This window comes from Rutilus rutilus, assembly GCF_951802725.1.
Source record: "Rutilus rutilus genome assembly, chromosome: 19".
In the NCBI taxonomy this organism is placed as follows: domain Eukaryota; kingdom Metazoa; phylum Chordata; class Actinopteri; order Cypriniformes; family Leuciscidae; genus Rutilus; species Rutilus rutilus.
In genome coordinates this window covers 35,250,867-35,273,101 of record NC_140232.1, presented here as the reverse complement: position 1 = coordinate 35,273,101, position 22,235 = coordinate 35,250,867, and the positions used below count along the sequence as shown (strand labels likewise).

General features: G+C 39.0%; 4 protein-coding genes across 7 annotated transcripts in view; 1 reads left to right on the top strand and 3 right to left on the bottom strand.

The window, feature by feature from the left end:
• LOC311279028 (interleukin-6 receptor subunit beta) overlaps window positions 1-4,633 on the bottom strand; it is a 31,195-nt gene extending 26,562 nt beyond the window's left edge. Inside the window, exons 1-7 of one of the 3 annotated variants that reach the window (XM_084390257.1) lie at window positions 4,420-4,633; window positions 4,261-4,320; window positions 3,611-3,646; window positions 3,434-3,538; window positions 3,232-3,349; window positions 2,350-2,486; window positions 31-164 (exon numbers count right to left, since the gene is read on the bottom strand). In XM_084390257.1, the coding sequence (XP_084246383.1) occupies window positions 31-164; window positions 2,350-2,486; window positions 3,232-3,349; window positions 3,434-3,538; window positions 3,611-3,646; window positions 4,261-4,320; window positions 4,420-4,570 (741 nt within the window). In that variant the 5' untranslated portion in view covers window positions 4,571-4,633. Of the gene's footprint in view, window positions 1-30; window positions 165-2,349; window positions 2,487-3,231; window positions 3,350-3,433; window positions 3,539-3,610; window positions 3,668-4,260; window positions 4,321-4,419 lie in introns of all 3 variants that reach the window. The other 2 variants (XM_084390259.1, XM_084390258.1) reach the window with 2 other exon arrangements.
• Window positions 4,634-7,905: 3,272 nt separating this feature from the next.
• shld3 (shieldin complex subunit 3) lies at window positions 7,906-10,179 on the bottom strand. 2 transcript variants are annotated; one of them, XM_084389541.1, is made up of 3 exons: window positions 9,947-10,079; window positions 8,718-9,098; window positions 7,906-8,645 (listed from the first exon to the last, which is right to left on the bottom strand). In XM_084389541.1, exons 1-3 carry the CDS (start codon window positions 9,962-9,964, stop codon window positions 8,202-8,204), a joined length of 843 nt encoding a protein of 280 aa, XP_084245667.1. In that variant the 5' UTR covers window positions 9,965-10,079; the 3' UTR covers window positions 7,906-8,201. The 2 variants fall into 2 exon arrangements, with proteins under 2 accessions (XP_084245667.1, XP_084245666.1); XM_084389540.1 differs by having other exon boundaries at window positions 7,906-9,098; window positions 9,947-10,179.
• The window catches only part of srp19 (signal recognition particle 19), a 24,146-nt gene continuing 12,030 nt past the window's right edge, over window positions 10,120-22,235 (top strand). The window contains exons 1-4 of the mRNA XM_084389544.1: window positions 10,120-10,279; window positions 10,520-10,595; window positions 10,843-10,914; window positions 11,062-11,183. Coding sequence (XP_084245670.1) covers window positions 10,242-10,279; window positions 10,520-10,595; window positions 10,843-10,914; window positions 11,062-11,183 — 308 coding nt within the window. The 5' untranslated portion in view covers window positions 10,120-10,241. The remainder of the gene's footprint in view (window positions 10,280-10,519; window positions 10,596-10,842; window positions 10,915-11,061; window positions 11,184-22,235) is intronic.
• On the bottom strand, window positions 11,945-14,398 carry LOC311278590 (protein FAM240B). The gene is made up of 3 exons (XM_084389543.1): window positions 14,096-14,398; window positions 13,877-14,001; window positions 11,945-12,326 (listed from the first exon to the last, which is right to left on the bottom strand). The coding sequence occupies exons 2-3, from the start codon at window positions 13,996-13,998 to the stop codon at window positions 12,233-12,235; spliced, it is 216 nt and encodes a 71-aa protein (XP_084245669.1). The 5' UTR covers window positions 13,999-14,001; window positions 14,096-14,398; the 3' UTR covers window positions 11,945-12,232.

Here is a 22,235-nt window from a genome sequence, read left to right as displayed (position 1 = left end):
TATTTTCAAGCTATTTCTGTCATTTCTGACCTTTTCTGTCCATGACTCTGTGTTGAGGCGTTTGTAGCGGATTCGGCATTTAGTCATTCTATCGCCATTCCATGTGACGTTGGCTGACGAGTCTGTGACGTTAACAGACGTGATCACCGGCCGAGGAGCCTGAACTACAACATTCAGACACATCACATCACATCTCAACCCATCACATCACAACACAACCTATCACATCACAACACAACACAACCCATCACATCACAACACAACCCATCACAACACAACCCATCACATCTCAACCCATCACATCACAACCCATCACATCACAACCCATCATATCTCAACCCATCACATCACAACACAACCCATCACAACCCATCATATCTCAACCCATCACATCACAACACAACACAACCCATCACAACACAACCTATCACAACCCATCACATCTCAACCCATCACAACACAACCCATCACATCTCAACCCATCACATCACAACCCATCATATCTCAACCCATCACATCACAACCCATCATATCTCAACCCATCACATCACAACCCATCATATCTCAACCCATCACAACACAACCCATCCATGTCAACCCATCACATCACAACCCATCATATTTCAACCCATCACATCACAACCCATCACATCTCAACCCATCACATCACAACACAACCTATCACATCACAACACAACACAACCCATCACAACACAACCCATCACATCACAACCCATCACATCACAACCCATCACATCACAACCCATCACATCTCAACCCATCACATCACATCTCAACCCATCACATCACAACACAACACAACCATCACATCTCAACCCATCACATCACAACCCATCACATCACATCTCAACCCATCACATCTCAACCTATCACATCACAACACAACCCATCACATCAACACAACCCACCACATCACAACCCATCACATCACAACGCAACCCATCACATCACAACCCACCACATCACAACGCAACCCATCACAGCACAACCCATCACATCTCAACCCATCACATCTCAACCCATCACATCACAACACAACTCATCACATCTCAACCCATCACATCACATCACAACACATCACATCACAACCCATCACATCACAACTCATCACATCTCAACCCATCACATCACAACTCATCACATCTCAACCCATCACATCACAACACAACTCATCACATCTCAACCCATCACATCACATCACAACACATCACATCACAACCCATCACATCACAACACATCACATCTCAACCCATCACATCACAACTCATCACATCTCAACCCATCACATCACAACCCATCTCAACCCATCACAACACAACCCATCTCAACCCATCACGTCACAACCCATCTCAACCCATCACATCACAACCCATCACAACACAACCCATCTCAACCCATCACGTCACAACCCATCTCAACCCATCACAACACATCACATCTCAACCCATCACATCACAACACAACTCATCACATCTCAACCCATCACAACACAACCCATCTCAACCCATCACAACACAACACAACCCATCACATTTCAACCCATCACATCACATCACACAACACAATACATCACAACCCAACACATCAGAGCATACAATCATCAGTGCCATGTTTATCACCATAATTAATCAAGTTTATTTTATGCTAAAATTAAATTAAAAAGTAATAAAGGTCATAGCTACAGTAATATTTTCATTATAACCATCACCATAAATGGATGAACTGGAGTGTGAACACGGTTCAGGTTTCTTTACAAATACTATAATGAGAAAATCTGTACTGTCTCTAGTTTTTAAAGTCTATTTTCACAAGTTTGCAATTACAAATAAGTCTGATAGAGTAAAAGGTATTCCTGTCTGTGGTAGGAACCAGCCAAGAGTGAGGAGTCGGGTGGTGGAGGGATGATGAAAAACATACATTAATTCATTGGTAAAAGGTCCAACATAACCCAATGATGTTTGGACTTAATGATGATGAAAAACTGTCGAGGAATGTCGTTGAGTCGACTGTATAGATATTGGCCTCCTCTCATGCTGATAGGATAGACATGTAAGTTGCTGATGACATGTTGATTGGATAGATCATTTGAACGTGCTCATCCTGAACTTTGTTGATGAAACCTCATTAAAAATCTTTGAAAAGCATTTAATTTTTCAACTTTCAAATACTTAAGTAAAATTCAATGCAGATACTTATTTTACTTTCACTCAAGTATTTTTTGTGTAGGTACTTAGCTATAAAGACATTAAAAGCAACTATAAAATGCTGATTCAACTTTCAATAGAATGTCTCAGTACTTTCTACACCCCTGCTGTCATCTTATCTTACCGATTTTCTCAATGATCACTGGATAGACATCAGAGAACCACTCTTCCTGGCTGAAGACGCTCTCTGACTTGATGGTTAAATTGAAACGTGAATAGAAATGTAAAATGCCAGGACAGTAGATCAGGACAGCGGCAGTTCTATAAAACAAAAACTATATTAGCATGTCAGTTCATATCAAGACGGATTAGTTTATTTTCAGCTGGTCTAAAGGAGGTTTGTATGGAAGCTTGTTTTTGCCACGGGATAAAAAAAAATAAAAACGGTAATTGCAAATTTTTATCTCGCAATTCTGATTTATAAACTTGCAAATGTGAGTTATAAAGTCCGAATTGTGAGATAGCCTATAAACTCGCAATTTTGAGAACATTTGTTTCTCAAAATATGTGACTTTGTTTTGCAACATTGCGACTTTGTTTTTAAGAATTGCGACTTTATTTGTCAGAATTTTTACTTTATAACTCGCAATTGTGAATTTATATCTTTGTTTCTCAGAATTGCAACTTTATTTTTCAGAATTCCACATTTATTTCTCAGAGTTGCGACTTTATAACTTGCAATTCTGACTATTTCTAAAGACTGCGACTGGACTTTGTTTCGCAGAATTGTGATTATAACTTCCAATTGTGAGTTTATATTTTGCAATTCTCTCAGAATTGCGACTGTGACTTTATTTTTCAGAATTGCGGCATAACTTGTAATTCCGAGTTTATATGTCAGAATTGTGATAAGCATACTCGCAATTGCGAGAAAACGTTCAAAATTGAGAGATACAAATGTGCAATTACCTTTTCTGTTTTTTATTCCATGGTGGAATCAAGCTTCGACAGGTTTCTGATGCATCTGACACTAAAGCATGCCGTACTGATGAAATTAAACCGTTACCGTCTGAAAATGAAGGTGCTGGTGGTTTCCGTCCGGACGCCGTTCGTCTTCTGAAGCCACCTGCAGGTGATCGACTCCTCATGGGACAGAAAGTGGCATGATGTGTTCACAAATCTCTCTAGAGAACAAAGATGGACATTAAAACTGAACCAGCTGCAGATATGAGGATAAACCCGTGTCGGGCTCATTAAAGCACTCGCACCAGGAGTTGCAGTGAGAACATCTGATTCTGTGGGACACTTGGCGTTGGACATCACACACACATTCTTCCCACAAGCCTTCAGGTCTTTCCCAGTCACCGTGAGCTCTGGAAAACAGCCTCATTCACTCACACACTTCATGTACTAGAATGTTTTTAATGCACATGTGTGAATTTTACCTTGAATGCTGAAAACAGGCTCTCTCTTCAAAGCACCTGTAAATCATAACTGATGAACTTCACAAAGTTATTGAACAAAACTGAATCAACACTAAACTGATTTAAGCTAATTAATGAAACCATTGTCTTTTTTCTAGCTGCTTTACAGCGAAATATCTTCTTATTCTAAGTATCTAAACACTCACTAAACGAAGTGGGGTCAGAAAAAAAGCTTATTTTTCTGACCCCATTGTTAGATATTAAGGATATAGTCACTTAGTTTTGATTAATTTTTCTTTTTATCTTCCGTCATTTTGGTTCTCAAGTAAATGTCTTGAGTTAAGAATCTTTTAGCAGTGCAAAATTGATTCTGTTATTCTGCTTTCATACAATCTGTACTGTAAAACAAGTACAAAGTGTCCTTGTTACATGTACTTACTAAAGTAATAACAGCAAATTATGCATAATTACATGCAATTTACCCTAAACCAAAACCTAATCCTATCCTAACCATAGTTGTGCTGATAATTATTATTAATCAGTGCTTAAATATAAGTAAACTATAACAATGACACCTTACAATAAAGTGCAACCTAAAGCGCTGTAGAAATAACGCTAACTTGACCAAATCAAACACAATCAGAGACACACACATGTAGAAGATTACTTACAACAGAAGCAGAACACACAGATCAACACACACAGAGATCTTCTGCCGCACATTCTCTCATCTGCAAAGAAAAATGTGTGATGTGGTTTTAAATTAAAAGCATGAAAAATAACCTCAACAGCCAAAGAAAACTTAAGAGTTCGACTGATATCAAACACACTTGGTGTGACGGACTGGGATGGCTCGCATGCTGTTGGAAACGCTGGGCTTCTGTGGCTTTCTGTCTCACTGTTTCTCGCAGGTTTAGAGGAACACTGATAACATCGAGGTGAAACTGCAGAAAAACACTTCCTTTGACTCTTTCCTTCCATTTCACTTGTGGTTGAATTCAGTCGAACTGAACAAATCGACAGGAGCTTTCATCTGTTATCGGTCATCTATCTGAGAAAAGGGCCTGTTCGGAAAAACTGCAGCATTTGAACATCAATTTACAATAATATGATTACAATAATAATCTACTTTGTTAACGTTTAAAATATAAACCAACAATGGGCTTTAATGTTAATGCTATTAATCAAAATATTCATGTTCATTACCTAACGTAAACTGATGCAACTCTTGATCTTAAAAATCTGATTAATAAATGCTGTAGAAGTGTTGCTCGTCGTTAACTTCACTAATGTTAACACATGAAACGTGTTACAGTTTTCCCGTTTGACGTAAGAATGTTTAGAGTTTAGTCGAACGAGCAAAGGAAATGCTGGAAAAAAATAGTCAAGATTTCCACATTTCAAACGGTTAATTCCTCAGAAACTGTTGATGAACAAGATAATAAGAACGGACGTCACACGAGTTGCAACATTTTTAAAGAGCAGATTAAACTTTAAAGCTGCAGGAAGACAGAAACTGTACCAGAAATAAAGTAAACGAATCGGTGCTCAATCAATCAGTGCAAAAACAGTTCAGAAAGTGCTCAGTCGCAATCAACACAAACACCGGCTTCACACACTCCTGGAACTGATGAAAAACATGTGTTTCAAGACACGAATCAATCAATCAGAGTATTGGCAGAGATGGGCATAAATACATGGAAATGTATTTAAAATACAAATACAAAATACTGTTTGGAAAAATGTATTTAAATACAAATACAGTATTTTGTACACAAAATACATGAGAAATTGTCCATCCAGTGCAGGTACAGGTCACAGGGAATGAAGAAACTACACAGACTTCTCATTCCTAACCTCATCTCTGCCCTTTCTTTCTTTCTGGCAATTACAAATAAACTTATGCATAATAGCAGCCATTTATATACTCATTTGTGGTTAGAGTGTAGTCTATTACTTGTGGTGAACACTATTCAAACATTCATACTGTATGTAAATCTGTGGGAACCTTTTCTGCTAAGTATCTAGCAAAGAATATGGATGGGCGATGTGACCAAAATCTTCAATATCATGGTTTCACAATTCTCAATATCAGTTTTGATTCCACAGCATAAACTGAATTTCAAACTCTTGTTGTTGTTGTTGCTGCAGGAAGTCCAATGCTTTTTAAGTAATTTTATGTTTATTTTATGTAAAGTTTATTTGTTTCTATAAGTTTATTAAAATTAGAAAGTGTATCTAAAATTTTAAATTAGAATTCATTTGACACTATTTACCCCTTTTTTATTATAATTTTTTTATGTACAATAAGACTAAAAGCTGAAGATGTTTGTGGAGTATCATTCATCAGTGCTTCTTCTTCCACTCCAACGTTCCAGTAATTCCTGCCCACTAAAAGCTATTAAAAGCCCATCTATGTAAACGATTTAGGAAAAGTTCCATCGATTCACACTTTATATCATCGCTATGATAGTGTCATTTCACCCAGCCATGCAGTGATGCTTTAAACACATTTGACAAGCTAGCTGATAAAAATCCACAACCGGTCAAGACTGATTGGCTAACGCTATTTTCCCACTTGTCTGTGCTCTTTTATTCTTTCATGTTAACTGAAGTGAATTTTAACTTTAATCAACAAATAGAATTGATCATGACATGCTGAGCTGGTGAATGTCTGAACTGGTTGATGCACAAAAGCAGTACCCTGATAAAGAGGCTGACTGGCAAAAAGTATTTTATGTATTTTGAAAATACAAAAATATTCATCTTAAATGTATTTAAATACAAATTACATTTGATTTTTTCCAAAGGCTTTAAAATACAAAATAGTATTTTGTATTTCAAATACGTATTTGAAATATATGTCTCTGAAATACTGCCCATCCCTGAGTATTGGCCATCATAGAGGAGATTCAACAGAATCATGATGATGATGGCGAGCTCATGTTCATCATATCAAGTTCACAGATTGTTCATTGTTCGGTCGGTCATGTGTTCGGCTGATGCTTTTTTATGTGCATTAAGTGCATGAATCTCAATTTAAGAATGTGATTTCAACTTGCACTGGAGTCTGGACTCAAGTATGTTAACTCAAGGATGTTAACACATCGTATGTGTGAAACTGGTTAACGTATTTGAGTCCAGACTCCAGTGCAAGTTGAAATCACGTTCTTAAATTAAAAACATCACACAATAATATATTGACTTTCCCATTTGGATGCACCAAAAAAAATCAATGGAGAATTAAGTTTCTTCTCTTAATCAGGTGAAAATGAGTCTGATCACGTGATTTGAGGAATCATTCTGGGGGGCGTTTCCCAAAAGCATCGTTGGCCAACTGGGATCGCAACTTCCACTGAACTCTATTGAGAATGACGGAACTTGCGTTGGCTTTGGGAGAACGACGCACACACACACACACACACACACACACACACACACTTAGCAGGTCTACTCTGGACTTCAAAACATGATGTTCTTCCTCAGTGTTTCTGTCTCGTTTTCCAGCACAAATATCTAAACATTCTTAAATCAAGATGCATTTACTGGAGAAGAAGCAAAATGACTGAAGATATTAAGACTGGAAAAAATGATGAAAATGAAGTGAGTTTGTGATAAAAATAAGAACAAATATCTGCCAATGGAGTCTGGAGTTTGAATTAAGATAATTTTTCAGACTCCATTGGCAGATATTGTTCTTATTTTTATCACAAACTCACTTCATTTTCATCATTTTTTCCAGTCTTAATATCTTCAGTCATTTTGCTTCTTCTCCAGTAAATGCATCTTGATTTAAGAATGTTTAGATATTTGTGCTGGAAAACGAGACAGAAACACAGAGGAAGAACATCAGTGTAATCAGTGCTAGTTAAAGCTACACTGTGTCATTTTTTAAGTTGATTCTTAGCAAAAAACACTTTGTTCTTTCAAAAAATGATATGTGCTCATTAATGTGTAATTACTTCTACCAACTAATCAAGTATTCTCGTGAGCGTAGAATCTGCCATTCAGAATACATACGAGCGAGTCGCTCGAGCGGCGGCAGCCATGTTGCGCATCCATCTTGAAAATACATTCGCCAAAGAGGGACAAACCTGGAAATTCAAGCGGTGCCGTGACGAATGCGAGGGGAGATTACTCACGACTGCCGGCAGATCTGGAATCGCCCTCGGGACGGGAGGGGCTAGAAAGTAATATTCAGTTGGTAGTCATAAACTATTTCACGGCTAGATGGGAGAAAATCCTACACAGTGCAGCTTTAAACATTACCTTGAAGGTTTTAAATGAAGGTAAATAACTCACACGACAGACACAGATGTGAAACGCACAGCACATTTTAATTTCGAGTGTAAAATACATATCATATAAAAACAAACAATTCATTAATGCCCACTTATAAATATGAGATGTTTTCACTCTGTTTCACATTTACAGTAAGTCATTAAAAACTCATAACTGAATTAATTCTCTGAGTTTATGCGCCGTCAGTGTGATTGTCCCTGAGAGCCGGAACTCCTGCTTTAGGAAGAGCATCATATCATATAAAAACAAACAATTAATTTATGGGCAATTATAAATATGACATGTTTTCACTTTGTTTCATGCTTAAAACTCATAACTTAATTAATTCTCCCAGTTTATGCACCGTCAGTGTGATTGTCCCTGAGAGCCGGAACTCCTGCTTCAGGAAGTTCCCGATGTACTCGCAGTAGAAGACGTCGCAGTAAAGCCAGATCTGCGCCAGCGCTCGCTGGAAGTTTGCGTTGCAGGAGGGCATTCGGGAACGCCGGACGGCCCGGATCAGATCCCGCCACAGATCCTCCAGGCCGCGAGAGCCACAGTTGCGCTCACACACCACCCACTTCACCCGCTGATGCGGATCCAGCCCGTGATCCTCGATGATCCGCCGGAAGGGACGGGAGAAGGAGCGCGGGATCCGGAGCGGAGCGGATCTGTGTGAGATCACACACCATGAGCGCTCGAACTTCTGAGGATCCGGGATGGGTTTACTCTGGGATCTGGAGTCTGAAGATTCCCGTGGGATCTGGTGTGGGATCTGGGGTGGGATCTGGGGTGGGATCTGGGGTGGGATCTGGGGTGGGATCGGGAGTGGGATCTGGTGTGGGATTTGGAGTGGTATCTCAGGATGGTGTGGGATCTGGGGTGGGATCTGGGGTGGGATTTGGAGTGGTATCTCAGGATGGTGTGGGATCTGGTGTGGGATCTGGTGTGGGATCTGGGGTGGGATCGGGAGTGGGATCTGGTGTGGATTTTGGAGTGGTATCTCAGGATGGTGTGGGATCTGGTGTGGGATCTCGTTTGGGATCTCGGAGGAGGAGATCAGAGGTGGAGGTTTCCGGGGTCTGATGGGTTTTTGGGAGTCTAACGCAGATGGGAACCAGGGTTTGAATTCAGGCAGGATTGTGTTGGGAAAATCCTGCAGGACTCTGTGTGTGAGGAGCACGACATCTCTGAGCTCCAGCAGCGGACGGAAATACACACTCACATCCTGACAACACACACACAACTAGTCTTTATGTACACTTTTATGTGTGTGAAAGAGTCTCTTCTGCTCACCAAGGCTGTGCTTATTAGATCAACAGTACAGTAAAACAGTGAGATATTATTATAATGTAAATCATCTGTTTTCTATGTGAATATACAGTAAAGTGTAATTTATTCCTGTGATCAAAGCTGTATTTTCAGCATCATTACTCCAGTCTTCAGTGTCACATGATCCTTCACAAATCATCTATTCAGATTATTATCAATGCTGAAAATAAATTTGATCAGTTTAATGCGTCCTTGATGAATAAAAGTATTTTAAAAAAGTAAACTTACCCCAAACTTCCACAAAAATATGAACTGTTTTCAACATTGATAATGTTTCTTGATCATCAGATCATCATATTAGAGTGATTTGTGAAGGATCATGTGACACTGAAGACTGGAGTAATGATGCTGAACATTCAGCTTTGATCACAGGAATAAATTACACTTTACTATATATTCACATAGAAAACAGATGATTTACATTATAATAATATCTCACTGTTTTACTGTATTTTTGATCAAATAAACAGCCTTGGTGAGCCTTGGAAGAGACTCTTTCAGAAACATTTAAAACAAACAAAAATCGTAATATTTGACTGGTAGTAAATATACAGACGTACACAAAAACGCATGTAACGTTAGTTACACAAAATACATGATATAAAAATAGGTATAAACTTAATATTGTATTTAAACAGATAAAATTACGCAAGGTAAGGTAATAAATAGTGTCTGACACTGAACTAGTTAACAGGTTTGTGAAAACGATCAATCACAGTAACAATCTCTTCCTCTCTTACTCACCTTCATTTCCTGTGACATATCTCATGATCTTTAAGAACATGTTATCGAGTTTTGTCATCACGTTAAAAGTAAACATGCTACATGCTAACTGCAGCTAGCGCTCTCTGGCCGACAGGCGGCGCTGTGAGTGACGTCGCACCGGAAACACTGATGACGAGCGGGAGAACACGCCCACTCTGCCGGATGTGTCGTGTACACACACACACACACACACTCATCAGCGTTTCTCTTCCAGTCGTCTGGAATCAAACGTGTACTTTACACACAGGGATTAGCCTGAGGAGAGTCTGGAGATATGGCGCATCTGACGACGAACCCGGCGGATAAAGAGCGGTCAGTGTCAGCTGTGTTTAACGGACAATCACTACTCAGAACTTTATATGATTACATCTGTGTGTGTGTGTGTGTGTGTGTGTGTGTGTGTGTGTGTGTGTGTGTGTGTGTGTGAGAGAGAGAGAGAGAGCAAGTGGAGTGTGGGAGTGTGTACACACACACACACACACACACACTATGAGATTGATTAGTAGTCTAGCATGTTTACATGTTGATCTTTGATCTCTGTGTTTTCTTCAGGTTTTTGTGTATTTATCCGTCATACATCAACAGTAAGAAGACATTAGCAGAAGGCAGAAGAATCGCTGCAGAGAAGGTGAGTGTGTGTGTGTGTGTCTGATCTGTCTGTGTGTGTGTGTGTGTGTGTGTGTGTGTGTGTGTGTGTGTGTCTGATCTGATCTGATCTGTCTGTGTGTGTGTGTGTGTGTGTGTGTGTGTGTCTGATCTGTGTTTGTGTGTGTGTGAGTGATTGTGACCGACAGTGTCGCTCATGATGCCAGTGTTGATGTACGTCTGTGTCTGATCTGTGTGTGTGTGTGTGTGTGTGTGTGTGTGTTCCTCAGGCCGTGGAGAACCCATCGTGTGCTGAGATCCGGGATGTCCTGGTCGCCGCTGGACTCAATGTTCTGGTTGAGGTTCGTGACGTTTCGTCTGTCGCCTCAAACGAGCAGATCCTCCTGTTCCTGTGATCTCACACACACACACACACACACACACACACACACACTCACTCACTCACTCTCTCTCACACACTCATGACATCACGAGTGTTTCTCTCGCAGAACAAGATGTATCCGCGCGAGTGGAACCGAGACGTGCAGTTCAGAGGGAGAGTTCGCATCCAGATCAAACTGGAGGACGGAAGCCTCTGCCAGGAGAAGTTCTCAAACAGTAAATCATTAAAGTGTTTTCTTCATCATCATCACCATCATCATCATCATCAGCTCTCAGATTAAACACTCAGTGTCAGCAGGAGGACAGGGGAAACACTGGAACCAGTACTTCACCAGTCCACTGATTACATTATCTCTCTCTCTCTCTCACACACACACACATTCCCTCACTCACACATAGACCCTTACACACTCTCTCTCTCTCTCACACACACATACTCCCTCACTCACAGACTCTCTCTCACACACACACACACACACACACACACACACACACGTCCAGAACTGCCTAAATGGAGATTTCTGACTCAAACTCGCCGCCTTTAAAGAGTGAAATCTACAGATATGAATCATAAGCGCTTGATGTGTATTTTGGATGTTTTCTTTCCACTGGACTGAAGAAAGACCAGTTTCAGTGTTTCGCCAGTACGTGTGGCGTATAACGAGAGGAAATGACATCACTCTCTCTCTCTCTGCCTCCAGGGAAAGACGTGATGTTTTACGCGGCCGAGATGATCCCGAAACTCAAGAGCCGAACGCAGAAGAGCGGAGGAGCCGAGGCCGGATCTCAGCCGGGAGAAGGAGGGAAGAAAGGGAAGAAGAAGAAGAAGTAGAGGATCGTTATGTTTCACGCCAACGGCTCCGTTTAGTTTCTTCGTTGATGGACTCCTGACGTACGTCACCTGACACGTCACCTGACTCACGACTCCTGACACACGTCACCTGACTCCTGACAGACTTTCATTTACACATCATATATTTTTAGTTTTTTGATCTTTTACTTTCAGGAGCGACAGAGTTTTTTGTTAATCGCTCATGATGGACAGAGTTTAAACGAGCGCTGACAGAGCTCGAAATACTCGTATCTTTCAGCACGTTTGTCCAGGTGTGTGTGTGTGTGTCGGATCAGTGTTTCGACACACTCGCGTCCTTCACCGCACCTGTTCAGAGCCTGAATATTTCCATCTGTCGTTTGTGAGTGTGAAATAAAGAGAATCGAACACAGGTCAGGAGTGTGTGTGTGTGTGTTTATTGTGGCATCGGGTCATGTGATCTCTCGTCATGCGTCTGTTGAGTTTGACACGCGTTGGTCGCTGAAATTCTTCAGATGTTTCGTCCGAGTCTCCAGTCTCATGAGCCACTCGTCACGCAGCCTGAAACACACAGTTCAACACACACGTTCAACACACACAGTTCAACACACACAGTTCAACACACTCATCATGTTCACAGCCAGAACTCACTGCAAAACACCATTTATTTCAAGCTTGTTCACTAGTGTTCAGTAATACTTCTTAATGTTTGTTCACCAAAGCTACATTTATTAGATCAAAAATACAGTAAAAATAGTGAAATATTATTATTATAATGTAAATCATCTGTTTTCTAGGTGAATATACAGTAAAGTGTAATTTATATCCTGTGATCAAAGCTGAATTTTCAGCATCATTACTCCAGTCTTCAGTGTCACATGATCCTTCAGAAATCATTCTAATATGATGATCTGATGATCAAGAAACATTTATGATTATAATCAATGTTCATATTTTTGTGGAAACTGATACATTTTATTTCTCAGGATTCTTTGATGATTCAAAGTTAAAAAGAACAGCATTTATTTGAAATAGAATCTTTTGCAACATTATAAATGTCACTTTTGGTCAATTTAACGCATCCTTGATGAATAAAAATCGTTTCTTTAATAAAATCTTACATTTTTGAACTCTACTGTATATATTTCATGTCAGATGCAAGATATAGTAATACTTTTCGCTTTATTTTAAGCTCAAAAAGGATATTTAATAATTCTCTCAGTATGCTGACTGTATGAGGGGAATACAGTGTTTATAATATTGTATTTGCACACCTGTGGTGGATTATTGAATCTGGGCTGTTAGCCTGATAATCTTCTGTCGTCAGCAGGACGCGGGATATTACATATCAGCTCAGAAACACACACCCAGTGTCCCTTCACACCCGCTTCATGGTGTATAATAATAATATAACAGAAAAAAAAATGTGTGCTGTGCAACCATTAATCGCATCCAAAATAAAAGTGTGTGTTAACATAACATATGTGTGTGTACGGTGTATAATTATTTTGTATATATAAATACACACACATGCATGTATATATTTAAGAATTTGTTTTTATTTATATATAAAATATATATTTTTTATACAATATAAATGATGTATAAATATACATACAGAATATGCATGCAAATATTTCTTAAACATATACATGCATAAGTGTACATATACAAAATAATACACATTTTATGTAAACACAAACTTTTATTTTGGATGCAATTAAAAAAATATATATAAAAAAATATACAATAGAATATCGAGTTTGGAGAGTTTAGTTTTTTCTTGAAATTATTCAGGATATATTATATTGTTTATAATAATATTCCAGCGCTTTAAAATATGCATAAATGGCTATATTAACACAACTGTACTTTAAAATAAAGAAAATATCACTTCTATCGGAATAATAGCGAATGGTCAAGTCAAGTCTCCTTCATTTATACAGCGCTTTATCAATATAGACCGTTTCACAGCAGCTTTACAGTGATAACAGGAGATTACAGTAACAGAGATTGTTTAGGCTTTACAGCAGATCTAGAATAAAGTTATTGTCCAGATAAAGTTAGTTTTTTGTTTGGTGATCAAACTGCGTGTGATTAGCGTGACTTACTTAGTGAGAGCGCTCCTCTTCATCCTGCCTTCTTCAACCTCTCTCTTCTGGCTCTGATTGACGATCTTCTGCTCCCAGAAAGTCTTGATGAAGAGTTTGTCATGGATGAGAGCAGAACTCATGTCCTGCGGAGAGAACGAGATCTGCTACATCATCAAAGGTCAAAGGTCAAGTGTCCTAAGGACAGAATAAACTGAAGTGCATGCTGTATATAGTGACCTGATATTGATCTGTTCAGTATAGCGCACAGTAACACTGATCTTCATCCTCCACACGTGTTCGCCTGGACTCAGAGATGCGGTGTGTGTGTCTTTATTGAAGCGTGTGTGTGAGTGTCATCATGATGTTTCTCAGCTCCTCCTCCTCGAGTTTATTTCAGATCGCTCGGCCTTCTCTCTCCACACTGTCACCGGACAAACAAAACCGTGAACACTAATGAGCTTATTACTGCAAACACCTGATGACAGTATCATGTTCACATCTCAGCAGCAGTGAATATATCTGTTCCCGACACACACACACACACACACACACACCGTGTCACACTCGGGAGTTTTCACACCTGATATCCGCTTGCATCCATTACATAAAGAATGTATTTTTAAGGTGGAAAACATCTTGCATATGTTGTAAAGCACCATCGCATCTAAAATAACGCTCTCTAATCATCAAGTGACAGACACATTAAAACACGTGTGTCAGAGCTCAATCTGCACTTGCGTGTTCACAGGAACATCTCTCACATCTGTCCACAGAAATCTTACAGTCTCCATGAAATTAAAATTGACCTTTTGGAATATTGCAGTGTTTATATGCTAAATGATTTATGGGTGCACATCATTATAGTGTTATTAATCTTGACTCAAAATAAGTTCCTCTTGCAGCATCTCTTCTCTTCTCTGATGATGAGGGCGGGGCTATAACCTGTCACTCACATTAGATCAGCCAATAACAAACCACAACCATCCAATCAATTCCCCACGGACACAATCAAGCCCCGCCCACATTTTTGACCAGTCCTAAAGACATGAGACGTAAAGAAGTAAAGGCGTATGACATAAAATGTCCTTAAACATAAGCATTATGGCACTGCTCATGTGTGCAAGTTATTTTTTAACCCGACTGATAAGATTGTGTTTGCTTTGCTTCATTTTTCCTGGATTATCTTTCAATCTGATCGAAACTTCATCCAGATTAATTATGTGTTTAAACGGGACCTATTATGCCCCTTTTAACAAGTTGTAATATAAGTCTCAGGAGTCCCTAGAACGTGTCTGTGAAGTTTCAGCTCAAAATACCCCACAGATCGTTTATTACACCATGTTGTAAATGGCCATTTTTGAGTGGAAGGAAAAACATGCTGTTTTCGTGCATGTGTCTTTAAATGCAAATGAGCTGCTGCTCCGCCCCTTTTCCAGAAGAGGGCGGAGCCTGTACAGCTCGTGCAATCGGATACTCTGCCAAAAACTAAAACATCTGTTTAGTTTTGATCATCATCTATATCAGCGGTCCCCAACCTTTTTTGCGCCACGGACCGGTTTAATATCAGACAATATTTCCACGGACTGGCCTTTAAGGTGCGGCGGATAAATACAACAAAATATAAAAAAAATATAAAAAACAATTAAATATAGGATAAACGTGAATCCAATGTGTAGGCTTACTTGCAATTTTATTAGCAGGGTACTCGTAATATCGCGCCTAAAGACAACTGAGAAAGCCTGAACACAAACCAAAAGCCCCCCAAAAGAAAAAAATCTCCATGTTTACGGTGCTGATGCGATGTAAGGGTGGCGCTGCCAATAAAGCACCTAAAAGCTGTCACAAAGAACCGATTTTAAGAACCAAAATGAATGATTATGAATATGTAAAATATAGCAGGAGACATTTTAATTGTTTAAACAAGTGTTTTATGTGCAAAGATGAAGTTGACAATGCTGACTCGATCTTCGCAGTATGCCTGAACGCGCCCGAGAGAAATGCACATATACGAATTACATAAGCAGAGAACAGTCAGTTTTCTTTTGTTTTGAATTGTTCTGTTTAAAATTAGACATTTCAAGCTTTCTATGTCTCAGGTCTGTGAGGCAAGTAGGCTACCTTATACGCTGAATTTCGGTTAATTTATGAGATCAGCTCCAGTTCACGCGCCCGCGCCTCCGTGTCCTGATTAAATATTTTCTATTATATTTAGGCCTACTTCTTATTAAATCCTGGCAATTGGGTGATGAAACATTGATTAAAATTAAGATACAATTAATACAAAACGAAATACAATTTAAAGACAGGCTTTTTGCTTTCTGTCTGACTCTGAGGTCTCTGTGAAAGTTTTAAAGCAGTCTTTTTGTGCCGCTTTCAGAGCGCTGCACGTCCGTAAGGGTGAACAGTACCATCCGAACAATTATTATTATTCTTTTTTTTATATATATTTTTTTTTTCGTGAAATAGGCTACATTTCTAAATTAATGCGACTTATAGTCCAGTGCGACTTAGGCTATATTATGTTTTTTCTTCTTCATGACGCATTTTTTTACTGATGCGACATATACTCCGGAACGATTTATAGTCCGGAAAATACGTTAAGTTATATAGCCTATTCTTTCTGTGAGGCCCGGTACCAAATGTCCCACGGACCGGTACCGGTCCGCGGCCCGGGGGTTGGGGACCTCTGATCTATATCACGCTCCGGTGACATTGCAGTTCTTCATCATCATGACAGTTTATTATCTGCATGCGTTTTAAAGTTATATCAGTCTAAACTTCTGAAATATGGTTTTCTGAGCGCACACACCCGAATCACGCGCACAGAAAGCTGGATATCAGACGGAGCATCGCGTGAGTATTAAACTAAGTTCTCTCTCACGTCTTATTGATCTTAAGCTGTCAAAAACACACAAAGTTCACATAATCACAGTCGGTTATGTCTGTGAACGTAAACAGCAGGGAAAGAAATCACGTGTATATTAGATCTGTGTATTAAAGTATAAGCAGCGTAATATACTGTACATACTGCTGTGTGCTGTTAATATGACTCAGACAACACAAGGAAATCACTCACTGCTCTTCACGGAATAGCTTTAATAAGAATACATTTCTTACTTGAATGTTCTGGCGAGGAGATAAACATGGCGGACTGTGTACAGCTCACTCTGAGGGGCGGAGTCTATGCTAATACTATGCTAATAGGGTGGAGTCTGTCAGCATTCATGGGCGGGGCCTAAGCACATGTAAAGCAAAAGGCTTGTTTTGCTTATGATTTATGTGGATTAAAAAAAGAGGAGTGGGTGGATTTTTACCATTAGGCTATATGATGTTTGTGTACTCACACTGCCAACACACATTAATATTCAAACACCATGTAAAAGTGATTTTTGCATAATGAATTATGGCCTTTCGGTCCGATTGAGCCATTGTAAACGGAGTATTTTGAACGTAGTGTTTCATCTGTGATCTAACTCGTACTTTTCTGAGCAAATCTTCTAATTGTCCTCATCTGTGTGTCACCAAAAATATATTCCAAGAACGTTTTGCAAAACGTTTCTGAATGTTCAAAACACGTGGAACGTTCAATTTTCTCATTCTTCAAACATTATGGGAACGTTACTTTTGAATGTTTTCTGGAATATAGTAACAAAAAACATTATATAAACATCCAACTAAAACGTATCACTGCATAATATTGTTGTGCTGATGTTTTGAGACCATATGAACAGACGTCTATTAACGTTAACTGGAGAACGTGTCCGCTGAGAGGAGTCTGTTAACTGAATAGATGTGAACGGCTGCTCAGCGACGGCTCTCCGTCTATTGTTCTATTCCGCATTACAGCACATTAACACCTGCTCGTTTTCTTGCCCTTTTACACAAGGCCAAATGTATCTGGAAAATCTGGGTGTGATGCAAATCCGAACACAAGTGTGACACTTCATGTCTTCTGGGCGTGATTTGTCCTGATCTCCAGGCCTTAGCCGCGGCGTGAGCTCTATTTCAGTCCCGGCCGTGTGTAATTATGATATAAGACACTAATGCTGCTTAAGACATCAGGCACAGCTGCACAGGCGCTCACTGAGTCATTGTTTAAAATAAACTCTGCTGGATGTCTGATTTCTGAGCCGGCGTTGAGGATATTCAACACAAACATGTGATGTAAGCTCATGAGAGTTAGTGTAATGCAGACGTCTTCACCACCGCGTTAACCTTTGACCTGTGCTGAAAATCCTCCAGCTCTGATCAATGAGCTCTACGATCAATCACATCCAAAAAAATCAATACAAAACCTGTGCTAATGGAAAGAAAACAAGCCGATAAAAAGATTGAGAGCAATATTTGATGATAAAACAGCGTTATGAGAGATTTATAAGATGTTTAATGTAGGCTGTAGCTGTTTTTTGTAAACTGATCAATCTTTTGGGAAGTTATATGTGTTTTAGTCCAACGCAATAACATTAACTAGCATTTTCAGGAGAAAGAAGATCCTCTCCGGGTCAAAATGAGGATTAACAGCGGAAACATTGACGGGATCCAGAACTTCCACTTCAATGCCGGAATTTAAATACACTGTAAAAAGTGAACAGTTGGATCAACTTAAAAGAATAACTTCAATTGGTAACACCGAAAGAAATTACGTTTTCTCAACTTAAATTATCAAGTTTTTCCACGATAAAACGTGATAATTTAAGTTGAGAAAACTTAATTTCTTTAGGTGTTACCAATTGAAGTAATTTTTTTAAGTTGATCCAACTGTTCACTTTTTACAGTGTACATTTACTATCATTTTTTTTATCTTTTCTTCGTTTAAAAAACATATAAATTATATTGCTTTAAAATGTGCAGTCAGACTAACATTTACATTCATGCATTATTAATCGCTTCTATGACTTGCGAAGTGATTTACAATAGAGGAACGTAAAGCAATATTACAGTTGTGCTTTCTATATCGGTTACATGAGATTTAACAAACAAACAAAACACGTTTTAGACTAAATTTAAGTTTAGGGAAACACTTTATAATAAGGTCCCATTAGCTGACATTAACAGATAATCAGCAATACATACAGTATTTATTAATCAAACAACAGTTACACTGCACAAAACATGATGTTCTTCCTCAGTGTTTCTGTCTCGTTTTCCAGCACAAATATCTGAACATTCTTAAATCAACAGACGAAGCAAAATCACTGAAGATATTAAGACTTGTTTAATGAAAATAAATCAAAATGAAGTGAGTTTGTGCTTAAAACAGAGTCAGAAATATCATCTTAATTCAAAGTGAAAACAAGATTATTTTTCTGACTCCATTGTCCGATATCTGTTCTTGATTTAATCACAAACTCACTTCATTTTGATTCATTCTTCACTTAATATCTGCTGTCATTTTGCTTCTGAAGTAAATGCATATTGATTTAAGATTTTTTTTTATATTTTTAAATGGAAAACTGGGCAAAAATACTAAGAAAAAAATTGTTAGTTCATGTCAATTAAATTAGGCTATATTAACAGATACGACTTTTGATTTGAACAATGTATTGAAATGATCATTCCCTAAAATAAGTAAATGCATTAAGATGTATCTTTGATTGTTAGTTGATGTTAACAAATGTAACCTTGCTGTAGAGTTTAGAGAAAGACGGGATGAGTTTATTGGCTCTCGGCCTGAAGCTGAAGTCACTGACATGGAGATGAGATTTAACAACACACAAACACACACGCTCGCCAGCTTTAACAAGTTAACAGATATCAGATGGAGTGACAGCAGATCCGCTGACATTCATATTCACTCAGATCATTGTGTTTCAGTCACCGAGAGAGAACAGAACGAACCGCCGCTGTGCGGAGAGAGAGAGAGAGAGAGAGAGAGAGAGAGAGAGAGAGGGGGATCTCAGAAGAAAAGGAACTGAATGAACTTTAAAGGCTTCATTCGGCGCTTCATATAGGGTGAATTGCCCTAATGTGGGACATTTTTTGCACTTCAGACTTCTGTGACATATTTCGATGTGTAACCAAAACATTAAATCCACACCCAATACCATTTAAAAAAAAAAACAGGATGTATCCTAATCAAATCAAAAGAGAAAATTCAGATAACCCATTCATAAGATAAATTATTAGTGCTCTTATTGCAAGTCGTCTGAGAAAATCTGCAGCTTCCTAATGTGGGACAGAACGTGTCCCCAATGTGGGACACTGAAAAATCTATGATAAAAGACCAAAAATCACATTGATACATGTAGAATAGTAAAATCTTTTATTTTAGATTCACTGGAGAGTAGATTAAGGGACATTCCATGCCCTGGCCAACAGTCTCAGCTGAGGGACCCCACCATCCTCAACAATCTGCCTATACTCCTCTATGGCTCCTCTCATCCTGTCCTGCCTCCACTGATTCAGTTTCTTTCTCTTATCCTTTACCTGTTTCTGCATCTGACAATCTGTCCCTGTCTTTCTCACCTTTGCCATTGTGATCTAAAATGCATTTCATTGAATTAATCAGATGCATAAAATAAAGTGGAAAGGCTTTATTGGTTTTCTACTGCATTTTTAAATTCAGAGCTATTTTTCATTTTAAGTCAACTATACCTTTTACACATACATGACACATACATGACACACACACAGAAAGAGAGAGAGAGACACACACGTATGTAGGCATGCACACACACACATACACACACAAAAAGAGCCTTCAAACTGCCCTCCAAGAATAAAAAATTCACATGACTGTAAAAATCTGCATTAACAGTAGTGTAATATTGCATTACAAGACTAAAACCATGTAAATAACCATGTTTGTCCCACAAAGCATGCCCCACCACACATTTCTGACTCATTTAAGTACTGTCCCACATTAGGCTGATCATACTGTCCCGGATTTGGAAACCACATTTCCTAATGTGGGACACTAAGAAATTTGATAAAAATATCAAATATATAGTTTATACACACAAAGTTACACTATTTTTTGATGGACAAACATTTCATAAGCATATTAGGCTAAAAAGTAGCAGGATTGCATTGTTTAAAATGTATTTAACTCCTTAATATCAAACTTGTTAAAACTCTATGTCAATGGCCTTCGGATGGTCTTCACACAAGGTGCCTCCTGTTTGATGATTGCTCCACCCTCAAATATTATTGGACATTTGATAGGTCATGTGATTTTGATCACATGACACCACAGCTTTGTCTAACCCATAGTTTCACTGTCATTCATGTATTTATGGGGGACCTACAAACACTAGACCTTAGGTGTCCCACATTAGGGCAATTCACCCCTACAGAACCTTTCAGGGGCTCCGTCATCGGATACTTTTATCCAAAACATCTCATTTAAACATGCTTTATCACTAGAAAATTAATTTAAATAACTTGTAAAACATTAAAGGTGACATGTTATGCTTTTTTTCACAAGATGTAATATAAACCTATAGGGCCCTATTTTAACGATCTGAAACGCAAGTGTCAAAGCGCAAAGCGCAAGTAACTTTGTGGGCGGGTCTTGGCGCTGTTGCTATAATACCAGCGGGATAAATGACTCTTGCGCCTGGCGCAAATCTAAAATGTGTTGGTCTGAAGTAGCTTCATTATTCATAGGTGTGGTTTGGGCGTAACGTGAAATAAACCAATCAGAGCGTCATCTCACATTCCCTTTAAGAGCAGGAGCGCTTGTTCCATGGCGGATTGCTATTATAACGGCGGATTTGCCAGACGCACGTCAGGAGCGGTTCAAGGCCGAGGAGACCGACGTTCTCGTCAGGGACATTGGGGATGGAGAAACACACCTAAGTTAACTTAGGTTAAACAGGTGTATGATAATTTGGGTAAATGTGTAAGCTAGATGTATGCTTTTATAATAAAATGTCTATCTATCTATCTATCTATCTATCTATCTATCTATCTATCTATCTATCTATCGTAATAATGTATGATTTGCAAAAATAACTGCTGCGTCTGTGTGTAGATGAGAGAATCAAAGTGTGTGTGTGTTGTGCACACGCTACATTGATTAAGGCCAAGCATGCGCCCTTAAAATAGCATCTGAATAACATGCGCAACGCGACACTGACTTTAAACTGTTTTTTTTTCGGTCAGTGGCGCAATTGTTTTCTAAACCTGTAAAATAGCATGAGGGAACGTTTGCGCCGGAACACGCCTCCTCTTTTCGCTGAACCGCCCCCAGGAGCGCAAGTGTATTTCTTAGTTAACCGACGTGCGTCTGTGGAGGGAAAAGTCCGCTTTGCGCGGGTGCAAAATAGGAATGATACATGCGTCGATGTACAAAGTCAATTGCGCTGGGTGCAAGATGTGTCCTCAGAATGTGTCTGTGAAATTTCAGCTCAAAATTCCCCCAGATCATTTATTA

Coding starts and splice junctions, on each gene's coding strand:
- LOC311278590 (XM_084389543.1), bottom strand. CDS start 13,998: ATGAGTTCTGCTCTCATCCATGACAAACTCTTCATCAAGACTTTCTGG. Junction 12,327..13,876: donor AAGAGGAGCGCTCTCACTAA/GTAAGTCACGCT, acceptor TGTGTGTTTCAG/GCTGCGTGACGAGTGGCTCA.